Source organism: Xenopus laevis, chromosome 2L (genome assembly GCF_017654675.1).
Source record: "Xenopus laevis strain J_2021 chromosome 2L, Xenopus_laevis_v10.1, whole genome shotgun sequence".
Classification (NCBI taxonomy): domain Eukaryota; kingdom Metazoa; phylum Chordata; class Amphibia; order Anura; family Pipidae; genus Xenopus; species Xenopus laevis.
Window position 1 is genome coordinate 26,825,010 of NC_054373.1, and position 14,946 is coordinate 26,839,955.

General features: G+C 39.2%; 1 protein-coding gene across 2 annotated transcripts in view; it reads right to left on the bottom strand.

The window, feature by feature from the left end:
* cxadr.L (CXADR, Ig-like cell adhesion molecule L homeolog) overlaps positions 1 to 14,946 on the bottom strand; it is a 36,277-nt gene that overhangs the window by 14,563 nt on the left and 6,768 nt on the right. For both annotated transcript variants that reach the window (XM_041581619.1, XM_018244670.2), the window contains exons 2-6: positions 10,192 to 10,361; positions 8,018 to 8,219; positions 6,140 to 6,295; positions 4,180 to 4,302; positions 3,703 to 3,841 (exon numbers count right to left, since the gene is read on the bottom strand). In XM_041581619.1, coding sequence (XP_041437553.1) covers positions 3,703 to 3,841; positions 4,180 to 4,302; positions 6,140 to 6,295; positions 8,018 to 8,219; positions 10,192 to 10,361 — 790 coding nt within the window. The remainder of the gene's footprint in view (positions 1 to 3,702; positions 3,842 to 4,179; positions 4,303 to 6,139; positions 6,296 to 8,017; positions 8,220 to 10,191; positions 10,362 to 14,946) is intronic.

Sequence of the window (14,946 nt, forward strand, 5' to 3'; positions counted from 1 at the left end):
TAAAGTATTGCCTTTCGTTATAATCAATACAGATATTTTAAAAACCTCATTCTCAGTAAACATATACATTTTCTATGGCAAGGGGTGCATGTATATAGGCAGTGCGCGCCTATAGCTGTTACACAGTAAAATGTGAAGAAGCTCGAGCAGTAAATGCGGCAAAAAATTTTTATATCTCCAAATTCAGCCCTTGGGCCTTCAGTTGGGACTTTTGACAGAGGACTCAGAGCAGTATTACTTTGAGGGTTTACTGGTGTATTTATATAGACCTTTCTGATAAGGCTTAGTTTTAACCTCTCCTTCTCCTTTAAAGGAGACATTTTGAGTAAAAAAAATAAGAACGTACCAGTGTGTTATACTCATTTAGATTTTTGCTCAGAAAAGTAGTGTTTCAGGCGGATTTGTTGAATATTTCTGCAAAAAACCCTAATAATCCCTCCCCCTTCTCTTCCACTTCCTGCTCCCTGAATTCCCAGGCTGTGCAGGGGAGCCGGAGGCACTCAGCTCACTGCACTATAGGACAGGAACCAATCAGCAGCTAGCAGGACCTGATCGGGAACTGAAGCATGTCTTTGCTTATGTGACTGCAGGGCTGTGATTGGCTGCCCCCCTCCTACTGGGCTTCTGGCAGGGACCGTTAGGACACGCCCACCCCTCATTTGAAACCGTGACCAGTGAACATCTATAGGGAGCTCCAATAAAGACTGTTTTTAAAGATAATATTAATTTTTATCACCATGTAAAAGCAACATCATATATTAATCATAATTGCCTACAAAATCTGTTTTTTTTTTGTTTTGTTTTTATCCTATATGTCTCCTTTAAACACAAATAAATTTGAGGTGGGTAAAAGAAAAAAAAGAAAAATGACGGCAATAAAAAGGTGTCCCTTTCTGCCAGCTGTGGTGTCCTCGTGCAACAGAGTACACATTCATTTACCGAGAACCTGAAAGTATTTACTATGGCAGTTATAGTGGTAAAAGGGACAGAGGGAAAACATGCTATGCAAAGTACTGCTTACACCGACAGATTTCTACAACACACACATCCCTTGCCGATGGATTTAATAAAATATAAAACAAAGCCCTGGGACACTCTAGGGGCAATAAACATCCCCATAAAGGCTGAATTTAGACTACAGGTGCTCAATTGGACTACAGTGATCTAATTTCCATCCCATCCGATGAAGACAGATATACAAAGTGATGTGCAACCCCTGTATTACAGCATGTTGCAAATAACTGCTAGTAGCAGAGTGTTGTATTGTGTGAGCCACCGATCCAAACCAGAAAATGTTAGTTTTTGGGGCAACTTAGGTCCTTTCTTCAGGAATGGTATAAACAAAACTAAATTAACCAACAGAGGATGAAAAATAAAAAGGTATCACAATAAACACTACACAGTGACTGCAATGGCTTCAAGTATAGGTATGGGACCTGTTATGCAGAATGCTTGGGACCAGGGGTTTTCTGGATAATGTATCTTTCCGTAATTTGGATCTTCATGCCTGAAGTCTACTAGAAAATCATGTAATCATTAAATAAACCCAATAGGCTGGTTTTGCTTCCAATAAGAATTATATCTTAGTTTGGATCAAGCACAAGCTACTGTTTTATTATTAGAGAAAAAGGAAATCATTTTTAAAAATTTGGATTATTTGGATTACATGCAGTCTATGAAAGATGGCCATTCTGGATTTTGGAGCTTTCTGGATAACTGGTTCCCGGATAATGGATCCCATACCTGTACTAATGACAGTTTTCTGGCTGACCTTGGATAGATGAGCAGACATACATGTTGCCTTGAGTTTAGGGACTGGCGTTTCACAGCATAGCTAACAGCACACCGGGGTCAATGGATCAAAAGCAAATTCACCCACCAGAACGATTTAGGACCGACTGCAAGTCAGTTTGTTGGTACAGGTATGGGACTGGTTATCCAGAATGCTCAGGATCTGGTGTTTTCCAGATAAATGATCTTTCCGTAATTAGGATCTTCTAAGTCTATTAGAAAATCATGTAAACATTAAATAAACCCAATAGACTGGTTTTGCTTCCAATAAGGATTAATTATATCTTAATTGGGATCAAGTACAAGCTACTGTTTTATTATTACAGAGAAAAGGGAAATCATTCTTAAAAATTTGGATTATTTCCATAAAAAGGAGCCTATGGGAGACAGCCTTTCTGTAATTCGGAGATCGCGGGTTTCCAGATAACGGATCCCATACCTGTATTAAAATACATGCACTTAGAAGAAAAATATACCCTCTGTAATAGTCAAGGTGTGCAACACTAACATTTATGATGGAAACATAGAATAAAGAATGCATCAAACTTAAACATTTCACTTTACTCTGTGTTTACAATACATAAGTTGACCTTTAAAGCACACTATACGGGTGTGTTTGTGCATATACAAGAATGAATAAGCCGTCTGGTACAAGTACCAACCAACTGCTGCAAGAATTGGACTAGAGGAATTTTCAAATACACAGAGATGCAGCCTTAAAAGAACAGTTCAGCGTTAAAATAAAAACTGGGCAAATAGATTGGCTATGCAAAATAAAAAAATTTTACTAATATAGTTAGTTAGGCAAAAATGTAATGTATAAAGGCTGGAGTGACTGGATGTCTAACATAATAGCCAGAACATTACTTCCTGCTTTTCAGCTCTCTGGCTCTGAGTTAGTCAGTGACTTTAAAGGAGACCTGAAGCCTAAAAATGAATATGGGTAAAAATGCCATATTTTATATACTGAACTTATTGCACCAGCCTAAAGTTTCAGCTTGTCAATAGCAGCAATGATCCAGGACTTCAAACTTGTCACAGGGGGTCACCATCTTGGAAAGTGTCTGTGACACTCACATGCTCAGTGGGCTCTGAGCAGCTGTTGAGAAGCTAAGCTTAGGGGTCATCACTAATTATCCAGCAGAAAATGAGGTTAGTCTGTAATATAAGCTGATGCTACAGGGATGATTATTAAATTCAGATGCTAATTGAACTGGTTTCTGTGCTGCCATGTAGTAATAACCTGTATTAATTACTAATAAGCCTTATATTGTGACATTTATAGTCTGTGTACTGTATATTGTGAGTGGGTCCCTAAGCACAGTAAGTGACAGCAGCACAGAGCATGTGCAGTGAATCAGTAGAAAAGAAGATGAGGAGCTACTGGGGCATCTTTGGAGACACAGATCTTTACTGATAAAGGGCTGTGGTTGCCTTGGGCTTGTACAAAAGCCCAAAACATAATGTACAATATTTCTAGCTACTTCTTTAGTTATGATTTAGTTCTCCTTTAAGGGGGGCACACAAGACATAGCTTTTCACTGTGCGTTTGCAATTGATCCTCAGTATGAAGGTCAGATTCAAAAGCAAACCGTTATGACCCATGTGCCCACCCCCTCAAGTCTCTGATTGGTTACTGCCTGGTAACCAATCAGTGGAAACCAACAGAGCTGCAAAGCAGGAAGTAGTGTTCTGGCTTTTACGTGAGATCTCCAGTCACTCCAGCCTTTATACATTACATTTTTGGCTAACTAACTATATTAGAAACATTTTTATCTATCTATTTACCCGGTTTTTATTTTTATTCTGAACAATTCGTTTAACAAAATTACTTGGGGGAAAAAAAGGGGAGGGGGGGTCAATAGGATAGCAATACTTCATCAAAGCTTTGGGACAAGGCTTTAGTATTACCTGATCTCATGCTGTACTTCTTTCTCATATTTCTTCTCTTTTTGCTTTCTGCAGCAGCAAAATATGATGAGGGCCAGAAGTATAAGACCAAGCAATGTTCCAATAACGGCACCGGCAATTTTTCCAGCCACATTTGACGCTGTTATGGACAAGAGAGAGAAATAAATGATGTTGTACAGAATATGTTCTCTAATCAGTCTTGGCTCTGCTTAGGAGCGGTGTAGGAAGTTGTGAGGGTTAGCAGCCATTCCCGTGGACTTAAATTGCTGGTATGCCATTGCTTTAGCAAATAAATCACCATGTTCGCTCATATGCTTTACACACAAATATGTCAGCATAAATATTCTCTTGTACCGAGAACCACTCAAGCAGGAAAAAGGTGGTCTACAGTATCCCTTTAAATATTGAATGACAACGGAATGCAGCTTTACTACAAGCCCAACATGAGACCAGTGTAAGAAAAGCAGCGATACTCACGGGGAGCAACATTAAGTATGAGGAGACACTCGTCACTTCCGACTCTGTTGTGAGATAAACACCTGTAGGTGCCGCTGTATTCCTGAGATGCATTTTTTATCGGCACAAATCCAGTTGTTGCATCTACACAAAACAAAGGCAAATATTACAACACTGAAAATTTCACAGCACTGATAAAAGAAAAAGTAAAGAGTGGGCAAACCAGATTGACCGTTTTTCATCCTATCACGTATTTATACTTGAGCAACAGATATTGTCCTTTTACATCTTGTGCCTTGAACCACCATTTTGTGATGGTCTGTGTGCTGCCTCAGAGATCTCACCAAGGTAGAGAGAACCGACGCACACCCTTCACCAGATCAGCCCGGTGCTCAATCCCAGAGGATCCGGCAGCCTCCCTTATGCTAGAGAACAAAGAAGGATCAGCACACAGGCATTCAAATTTGCAGTGTTACCTGCTCGTTTAATGTGCGGACTGCAACGTTTCGGGGTCACCTTAAACGAGCAGGTAACACTGCAAATTTGAATGCCTGTGTGCCGATCCTTCTTTGTTCTCTGCCTCAGAGATCACCTGACCAGAAATACTACAGCTCTAACTGTAACAGGAAGAAGTGTAGAAGCAATAGACAGAACTGTCTGTTAATTGGCTCATGTGACCTAACCCGTAAAGTTAGTCTGGTATTTTGTGTGCACCGTGAATTATACGATCCCAGGGTTACTGTCCTTATTTTTTAAAATGCCAATTTTCGATTTATGATCAGCCAAAGGCACATACTACTAAAAAAGATGAAAATAATTTATTTACATGAAGCAGGTTTTACATATGAGCTGATTTATGCAATATCTTTTTATAGAGCAACATTGTTTGAGGGGTATAGTTCTCCTTTAAAGTCTACTAGCCCTTAGGGCTGTTCACCTTTGAGTTAACTTTTAGTATGATGTAGAGAGTGATATTCTGAGACAATTTGTAATTGGTTTTCATTTTTTTACTATTTGTGGCTCTTGAGTTATTTAGCTTTTTATTCAGCAGCTCTCCAGTTTCACATTTCAGACATCTGGTTGCTAGGGTCGAAATTACCCTAGCAACCATGCATTGATTTGAATAAGAGACTGGAATATGAATAGGAGAGGGCCTGAATAAAAATATGAGTAATAAAAAGTAGCAATAACAATCGCAGCCTTACAGAGCTTTTTTTAGATGGGATTTGAACTGAAAAGTTTCTTACAATTGCCCATTCTAGAACATACTAAATGTCAACTTAAAGGAACAGAAACAACAAAAAATAAAAGTGTTTTTAAAGTAATGAAATATAATGTACTGTTGCTCTGTACTGGTAAAACTGCCGTGTTTGCTTCAGAAACACTACTATAGTTCATATACACAAACTGCTGTGTAATAATGGCAGACATTGAAAAAGGCTATATGTCAAACAAATGTTAAATAATGGATAACAGATAACACCATTATGTTCTACAGAGTTTATCTGCTGTGTAACCTAAGCCTTTTCTCCTTTGAATGGCAGCCTCCACTGCTACACAGCAGCTTATTTATATAAACAATAGTAGTGTTTCTGAAGCAAACACACCAGTTTTACCAGTGCAGGACAACACTGCATTATATTTGTATTACTTAAAACAAATACATTTTACGATGTTACTGTTCCTTTAAAGGTGACCCGCCCCATTAACGCTAGCCCAGGCATTAACTGGGGGGGGGAACGACGATGTGTGGTTAAGTTATAGCACTGGGGTGCTTTACCAAAAAAAAAGTTTTTTTTACTAACAACAAAAATAAATTAGAGGTAAATGATTACCAATCATTTCAGGCAACTTTAAATGATTAAAATGTCATGAAAAGCATCACTATCAGATACACTAGTCCTCAAGGTCTCAGTAGTTGAAGTCAGACTTGGACGGAGGCATAGAAAAAAAAAAAAAACGTAATGTGCAATGTAAATACCTGGTGTTATAGCTGGAGTATTCTTGCCTTGTCCACTGAGCCTCTGCCATGAGTATGTAAGGGGTGGGGTCCCATCTTTGGATTCACATTTCAAGCTGAGATCTCTCCCAATTTCCTGGGTGCCTTCAACAAAGCACCTCGTTTTTGCTGGTTTAACTGGAGACAAGGGCACACAATGAGGACATTATAAGCCGTCATTATTATTATATTATTAGCATTTATGTACTTCGTACAAAAAAATGTCTAGTGCAAGATTTTTTGTATGACCCGATTAGATCCAAATCTATGGAACAATCTCATATTGCACTCTTCTGGTCTAAATAGAAAGAATATATAGTATGGCATATATAGTATGCAAATCAATACAGAGCAAAGATTAATTAGCAACAGTAATATAAGACACAGTTTGGTCCAGTACATGCCTATATTTAACATTAGTTCAGCTAATGTTTTATTTTTTGCACTAAAGAGGGCTGAAACTGAAAGTAAATTTGCACTCTACTTCCTGATCTCAGGAGCACAATCAAAACAAATCATTAGCCTACTAAGAAGCCTCTGTATAAACAAACCCCTCCCTTTCACCAGCTGCAGTCTGTTAGGTTTTGAGTTGAGGAGAAACTCATGTTCCAGAGGTTCTCTCAGGGCACAGCTAATTTGTTTTGACAACCTGTTTCTCTTCTGTACTAATGGCGGAGATGCAGTAAACTATTTTATGGGCATAAAGGCAGAGATCTGTCAGTAATCCAGCTGAACTTTATGACTTTATGGTTTAAACCAATCATAAAAGTCAGTCATGTCTCAAACACATTAATTCTGCACAGTAACAACCGTACAAGTACTGGTTCAAAGAATGTCTCCGCTAGTTCTCCATTGCTAACAAACAATATTTACCCTAATGTCTGTATAATGAGTATAATATGAGAAAGTCTTCCATTGGTGTCTCTCTCTGCTGAACTATTATGAGAGTGCACAGCTTCTCTTGGTTACTAAACTGTCCACAAAGAGGGCAGAATTGTTTCTACCTGTGCTATGGGCATCACATTAAAGGGGAACTATAGCAAAAATGAAAATGTGATACAAGCTTCCTCATACTGAAATAAGAAACTTTCTAAATACAAAAAATTCTGCACCGTTTCTAAAATAATCAAGTTTATATTCACTATTCCTCTCTCAGCATCTGTTTCTCTTCATTCTGTCTTCATGCAGCAGTCAGATGAATTATCCCATATATCTTATAGGGGGCTACTATCCTAACAGATTAGTTAAAGCTCACTTCCAGTACAAGCAAAATCTAACAAAATAACTGCCTTTTGCACCAATTTGCATGTAGAGAGACATGATGTCTGGTGGTTTTAACAGAGTGAGCTCTAACACATGTTCTAGGCAAAAGGAGATCCCCTATAAGATATATTGGACTGTCAATGAAAATCTGATAACCAACTCCTGCATGAAGAGAGAATGAAGAGAAACAGATGCTGAGAGAGGAATTGTGAAGATAAACTTTATTATTTCAGAAACGCTACAGAATATTTAATGGATTGTATTTAGAAAGTCTTGTTTCAGTAGGATGACGCTTATTTTAAATTTTCATTTTAGTGATAGTTCCCTTTTAAAATGGCAACAGAAGCTGACAACACTGCCAGAAATCAGCTTTACAGTCAGTAGCCACTGGGAGGCCAAATTTTAACTCTAGGGGATACAGCACATAGGTGATCAAACCGCTTGCCACTCTCCATCATTGGGAAGTGTCAAAAACAAGTTGAACTGCAACAAATGATCAAAAAAATCACATGTTCTTATGGCAGGCGACGAACCATGATCCATATAACGGGCCATTTTGTTTCCAGAAAATAATTTTTAAGATTTTCAGATGCTTACCCAAAACGGACACTGTCAACCTCCGGCTCCCCACACCTGGAACTTTTTTTACTTTGCACTGGTATGTTCCACTGTCAGATTGCTTTAAGTTAATGATTTCTATGGTCGCATCTCCGGTCTTGGGGTCATTGGAGACAAAATGTACTCTATCTTTCAGCTCTGCATACATTGTATATGTTTGGTCTCCAGCGAAAGTAATTATCTGCAAACAAAAAAGTATCCTGTTAATAAAGAACACAGAGCCTTTGTAGCCCATTTAGGCTAATGCCAGACAGGGCTGAATCAGACAGTACCCCTTACTTACCTGCACCCGAATCCATTGCATTGGCACGGGTGCATTCTTTATGGTCAAAACTGGCGAATTAGACTAGTGAGTTATTTAATACTGGCCACACTTTTCCAGATTTAGTTGAACTCTGACCAAACTGCCCAACCGTCGGGGCGAGTGTTGCAAAGCTGAGGGTATGTTTCAACAGATCTGCTATCTTGGAAGATCAAGGATTATTTGTAGCAATGGAAAATTTCCAACCGTCCGCTGAATGGAGGTGAAAAACAGTGTTCTAATTGCAGAATAGAAAAGTGACCAACATATGTGTCACTAAGCGGCTTGAGATGGAACCCGTGAACCCTGCTGCACCACTATACTAGGGTCAGGGTACACAGGCAGATTCAGGGAGGTTAGTCGCCCGACGACAAATCTCCTCTTCTTCGAGGCGACTAATCTCCCTGAACTGCCTCCCCTGCAGCTAAAATGTAAATTGAATTCGGAAAACGAATTGCGCCAAGTGCCATCCTACCTGCGATTTACATTTTAGCCGGCGGGAAGGCAGGGGAGGCAGTTCGGGGGAAATTAGTTGCCCTGAATCTGCCTGTGTGTCCTGACCCTAAAGGTGTAAGGTGACACATTATTGAGGGGGCAAGCTAGTGCGGTTTTGTTAGGGGTGGTGGCTCTCCAGTGAAACTATAGGCAGCCATACATGGCCAAACAAATCTTACACCAATATGCCTCAACTTTGAGAGGCTGATCCGATCGTGGACCCTAGGGTCCCAACTATCAGATCACAAGGCCAGAATGAAGGGCGAAGACTGCATCAACGAACCGACACGGTCCGGCAGATTTTTGGCCAGACATCGGTCAGGGAAGCCCATCGGCGGACCCCATACATTGGTCATTAAACTGCCGACTTTCGGCAGCTCTTATCAGCCCATGCATGGCCACCGTAACTTTCATGTAAGTTTTTTGTTCCCCTTTAAAAATGTTAAACACAATGCCTTTGCATTGACTATTCTTACAAACAATAAAATCTGTTTCTATAAGTTAACTTTTTAAATGTTCACCACAACACTCCTTCTGGCCCGGTACTATGCTACAGCACTTTTGGTTCTGAATACAAGCCAGCTTTATGCTCAGAATGAAAAGTGCAGAACTGCCAACCTTGGTTTGCTCTTCTTCCTAACTTATTTAAAGGGATTTTGTCATTATTTTTATGATGTTGCTTTTATTTCTAAATTCACCGTTTAAACTGCAAATAATTTTACCATAAATAATTTCATTGCTGAACCAGCAAGTGTATTTTTTTAGTTGGAATATTGGTGTGTAGGCGCCATCTCAGGCCATTATGTCTGGTCATGTGCTTTCAGAAAGAGCCAACACTTTAGGATGGAACTGCTTTCTGGCAGGCTGTTGTTCCTCCTAGATTTTACTATAGAGTGCTGTTCTTAGATCTACCAGGGACCTGTCATCTTGGGTTAGGGAGCTGCTATCTGGTTACCTTCCCATTTGTCTGTTGTTAGGCTGCTGGGGGGAGGGGGTGATATCACTCCAACTTGCAGTACAGCAGTAAAGAGTGACTCAAGTTTATCAGAGCACATGACTGGGGGCAGCTGGGAAACTGACAATATGTCTAGCCCCATGTCAGATTTTAAATCTAAAAAAATCTGTTTGCTCTTTTGAGAAATGGATTTCAGTGTAGAATTCTGCTGGAGCAGCACTATTAACTGATGTATTTTGAAAAAACATTTTTCCCATGACAGTATCCCTTTAAGTCATATTTCATAGATACATAAAATGAAAGTCAAAATTCAGTCTGTTAACCACTAAGGCCACAGAAGTCTGTAGAGGAGTGAGAAAAGAATCTAAAACCACTAGTCTGCAAATACAGCTCAAAACATACCTGCTGATCAGTTTGTTGGGTATCTGATGCCACCAATGACCACTCAATATCTAAGGTTCCTGTGTCCTGTGGATCTAACGAAAATTTACATTCCAAAACCACTTTATCACCTTGAGGCATTATAAATGTTTTCGGTTCATTTGTGTCCACCTTCAGGGCTCTTGTAGAAGCTGAAAGAAACCAGATCAATAGACTTAAACCACTGCACAGCTCACATTAATGACAGAATTAAAGCCCAAGCAAAGATAGGGTCAATGGTACAGACTGACAAACACAAGAGTCAAGGAAGCTGTACAGTATGTAGGTATATTTTTCAGGAAGAAAGCCCATATGTTCTCCTCGCTACACCTGAATGTAAGGGAAGATTTTGAATTAATATATTTTTAGTCTCAGATATTCTTGGAACTATGGCTTGATACCCCAATATGTTCCTCTAACTGTGCTTATTTCATGGGCTAAGGATGGACCTTCAAGTCCACTACATTATACCAAGGCTTTGCTAAAACAAGCACATAAAATTATTAAAGTACTTTTAAGAGCGCCAACGCATTCCACAGCGCAGTAAAATAAATGTGCTTCTACAAAGAACATACAGAATTACATACATAGTGACCAGTAACCAATACAAAAGGTGATTAAGGCCCTGCCCAAAAGAGCTTACAATCTAAAAGAATTAACCAGACAGGCTATGGGACAGTTCACACTAGAGGTTATAATGTTCAAATAGAAATGGAGTATGCCTCAAATTCTCAAGTTTAGGTCACGGTATTAGTTGCGGATAATCACATTCTCATTTGCGCTAGAATTATAGGGCTTATCCCTTCTAAAATGCTCAGCTTTCATAAACCAAACACTGATGCAATGAAAATCTTGCTTTTAATATACTCTGTAGACCACTTAAAAGCCTGCCTTTAGCTTGTGTTATCAACCACTCAAACTGGAACAGGGTGGGAATGTAATTAGGAGTCTTGGCTTTGCATTTGTTTGCAATCAAAAGATGGCAGCATCAGAAAGAGGTTTTCGTTTGTTGTTGCGCGCAAGGCAGCTATTGTTTTGCATGAAAGAATAGGTAGGGTAATTCAGGAACATGCCTATTACAAGGGAAAATGGGAAAAAACAGCGGAGCACCGTGAGAGTCCAGTAAAAGTATTAAAAATAGAAAATTTTTTTATTCAGTAGGCATGTAAAAACAGGTTACAGCAGCAGTTCACCCTGGCTGCCCGCTTAACGCGTTTCGTGGCGTCCTGCCACTTCATCAGAAGCCCTTTGACCGCATGGGATGGCGGCTAGCTGTGCAGCACGTTTGAATCTGGTGTCCGGTAAGTGCTCCCACTAAACAATTTTTTTTTAAGGGAAAATGGGGCAGTGTTTACATCAGTAATTCAAAGGCATGTCGTTTTATCACAAATTGCAGCCTTACTATAAACAGAGCAGGCAGTCTCTTGAAACAGGCCTGTTCGGAGAGATACGTGAAAAGCGTGTAAAAGAGAAAGCTTAATCTGACATATAAAAAGGTGCATTCTTTAGGCACCACCAGAGATTAAAATTGCTTACATCTTAACTCGCTTCTATCCTATATAATAAAAAAAATAAAAACCACAATGGCCTGGGTTTCTAACAAAAATGCAACCAATGCCATATACCAGAAGTTTACAGGATGCTTGCTCCCTTTATTTCAAATATCTTGAAAAGCCTTTTTTTCTGTATGGGAGTCGACCGTAATCGTTATTTCCGTTACCCGGAAACCCACTGTCTAGAAAGCACTGAATTATGGGGAGTCCATATTAATCAAATAATCCAAATTTTTAAACACTGTTTACCAATTCTCTGTAGAAATAAAACAGTACCTTGTACTTGATCCCAACTAAGATATAATTAATCCTTATTGGAGGCAAATCAAGCAAATTGGGTTTATTTAATGTTGGTTTTTTTAGTAGACAAGGTATGAAGATCCATATTATGGGAAGACCCCTTATCCGGGAAACTCCCAGGTTCCCGAGCATTTTTGATAATAGGTCCTATACCTGTATCGGTTTTATTAGTGTGTTCTTTAAAGGTTATGCCTAAAAGCATTCGGATTAGTGATAGCGAACCTGTTTTGCTTCCCTGAAAATTTGCGAAACAGTATAAATTCAAATGCATTGAAGTCTGTAATAACTTTTTTTTTTTGACGCGCAACAAATTTTTCTCACCCATTGGAGACTATGGGCTCCATTAATACGTGAAACCAGATGGAAAATTTCGCTGAACACCAATACTGATTATCAACCTATTGGGAGGCACGGATAATAATAATACCCTTACCTGCTTAATTTGCTCAGTCATAGTGATGAAACAGGTATGTGACACCTTGGGGGTTCTGGATAAAGGGTCTTTCTGTAATATGGATCAGCATAACGTTACACATTAAATGAATTATTGCCTTCAATAAGGCTTATTTATATCTTAATTTTGGATATGGTTTTATTATTACATATTGTAGCAGCCAATAGGGGGAGGGACCTAACTGTGAAGGCTTACAATTTACAGGATCAGTAACATCAATTTTTATTAAAAAAACTCAGTGTAGAACGAAAAAAAAAAACACAAAGACATATTAAACTTATAAATCGCCAAGTCTTTATTAAGAAATAACTTACCGAAACTCCACTTGCGCTCCTCTTCAGAAAAGGCGTCACAGCGACGATCAATCATGCGGCGCTCGGTTTCTCCTCCCTGGCTATCTCCTTTAAGGAAAGGGGGAGGAGAAATCGAGCGCCACACGATGGATCACCTTTTCTGAGGAGGAGCGCAATTTATTTATAAATTATGTTACTAGTCCTTTAAAGTGGACCTGTCACCTACACATAAAAAACTGCATAATGAAAGTCCTTTCCAAATTAAATATGGAACCCCAAAAAATGTTTTCATTAAAACATCCATACCTGTTATAAAGGTGTTTAAATATCTAAACTGTCAATCAAATATTACCTGCCCCGCCTCTATGCCCGTGGCATAGAGGAGGGGCAGTCAATTACTTTCACTTTCCATTCAGCACTTCCTACATGTCACTGCTCTCCTGACATTCCCCCTTCCCTCCTCAGGCTCTATATTTGTGTAGGGCACTGCACATGGATATTAGGTCCCCCATTCTGGCGCATACACAAGATTTTGGGGTGATACACAATTTCCCTTAATAACCGTGTCCACAAAATGGCAGCTGCCTGCTTGCTGTGATTGTATAATTCCAAAACAGAAGGAAACAAAATTTAAATAATAAATACAGTGTAAGTAAAATTTATTTTGCTCAACTAACATGATAGAAAAGAATTTGAAATTATTTCTTAGGGTGACAGGTCTCCTTTAAGAGGAATAGAATACAGTGAGGGTAACCAGTGGGTTACAAACTGAATGCGCACCCAAACTCCCCCAGACTTTTTACAGGTTTGATAGACCTAGCCTTCTCTGCACACCCCCAGTAACATCAAAATTGGGCAGTGCAACTGCATACAAGGAGGGAGCTGGCCACACCACCATAAAGGTACAAAGGGGAGGTCAATATTGAGATGCTTGGCCTTCTCCTGCTTTTGGCAATGGCATTTAGGACCAACTCTGCAGATGCTGAGAGTTTTGGGCTGACCTGGGCAACACTAATGTGTTTTTATACATTGATTTTTAATTGCGCATGACTAATGTGTTTATAATGTACATCATATAGTAACAGGTAGACTTGACCTTTACCGTGCATGGATTGAACACTAGTGGTTACATATTGGTATACTTACATGCGCTTTCCCCACATCTGATTTATTGGGTGATGGGGCTTAGCATCTAAAGGAGAGGGATCCCTTTTCCCATATGTAGCACGGTTTGCTTTTAATTTGGTTTTATTGCCTTTTATCTCACATCTTTATGTTTTTAACATTTACCATATTGGGATATTTATGGGCGTATGATTGGGGATTAAGTCCCAATTTTTTTCTATATATATTGTGTTTTTATATTGTTGTGCATTTCACTATTTTTCAGAGCCACAATATTTATTAGATCACGTATCAAACACTAGAAAATTGAGCACATAAACAAAAAACCCACAAACACGGATTGAAAAAGCTTTAATAAACATTTGTTGGTGTTGTTCGATTTAGTCCATATTAGACAATTTTTAACGTACATACAAGATGTTTAAAAATGTTATGTTTGCACCTGTGTGTATAAGCCCTTAGGGTATATTGACAGGAGACATCTTTAGCAGCTCAATATCCATTACAGAGGAAACCTCACGATTCTATTAGCCAGGGACTGTCTAGCATAAACCTTAAAGACCAACGTCAACTAGGAAATTCGAAGTAGGGGACATTTTTGCTCTACATGAGATGTACGACTTACAAAACAGCAGAACTTCCTACGAAGAGGGAATTGTGCAATATTTATAATGCAATGCAGTGAAACCAGTCCAGTAATTAGTTCTTGCAGACAATAAAAGAAACTGTAATGCAAACTGCAGCGAGTCGTTAAGAGTAGTGTTCGGTTTGTGTCTGGGTTCCCTAGCAACAAGTGCAGTGATGACCTCTCTCCACAGGGATTAGGAACAAGCGACTGAACAATGGAAAACAATTCCATCCACAAACACGGCACGGCACTAACAGCACCACAACAAGGGCTGCACAAAAGGGAAAGGCGACCGTTATAGACTGGGTTCTGACAAATAGGGACACAGCCAAAACAAATCAGCCTCTTACAGAGAAAGTCACAGACTTACAAATAAAAGAGAAA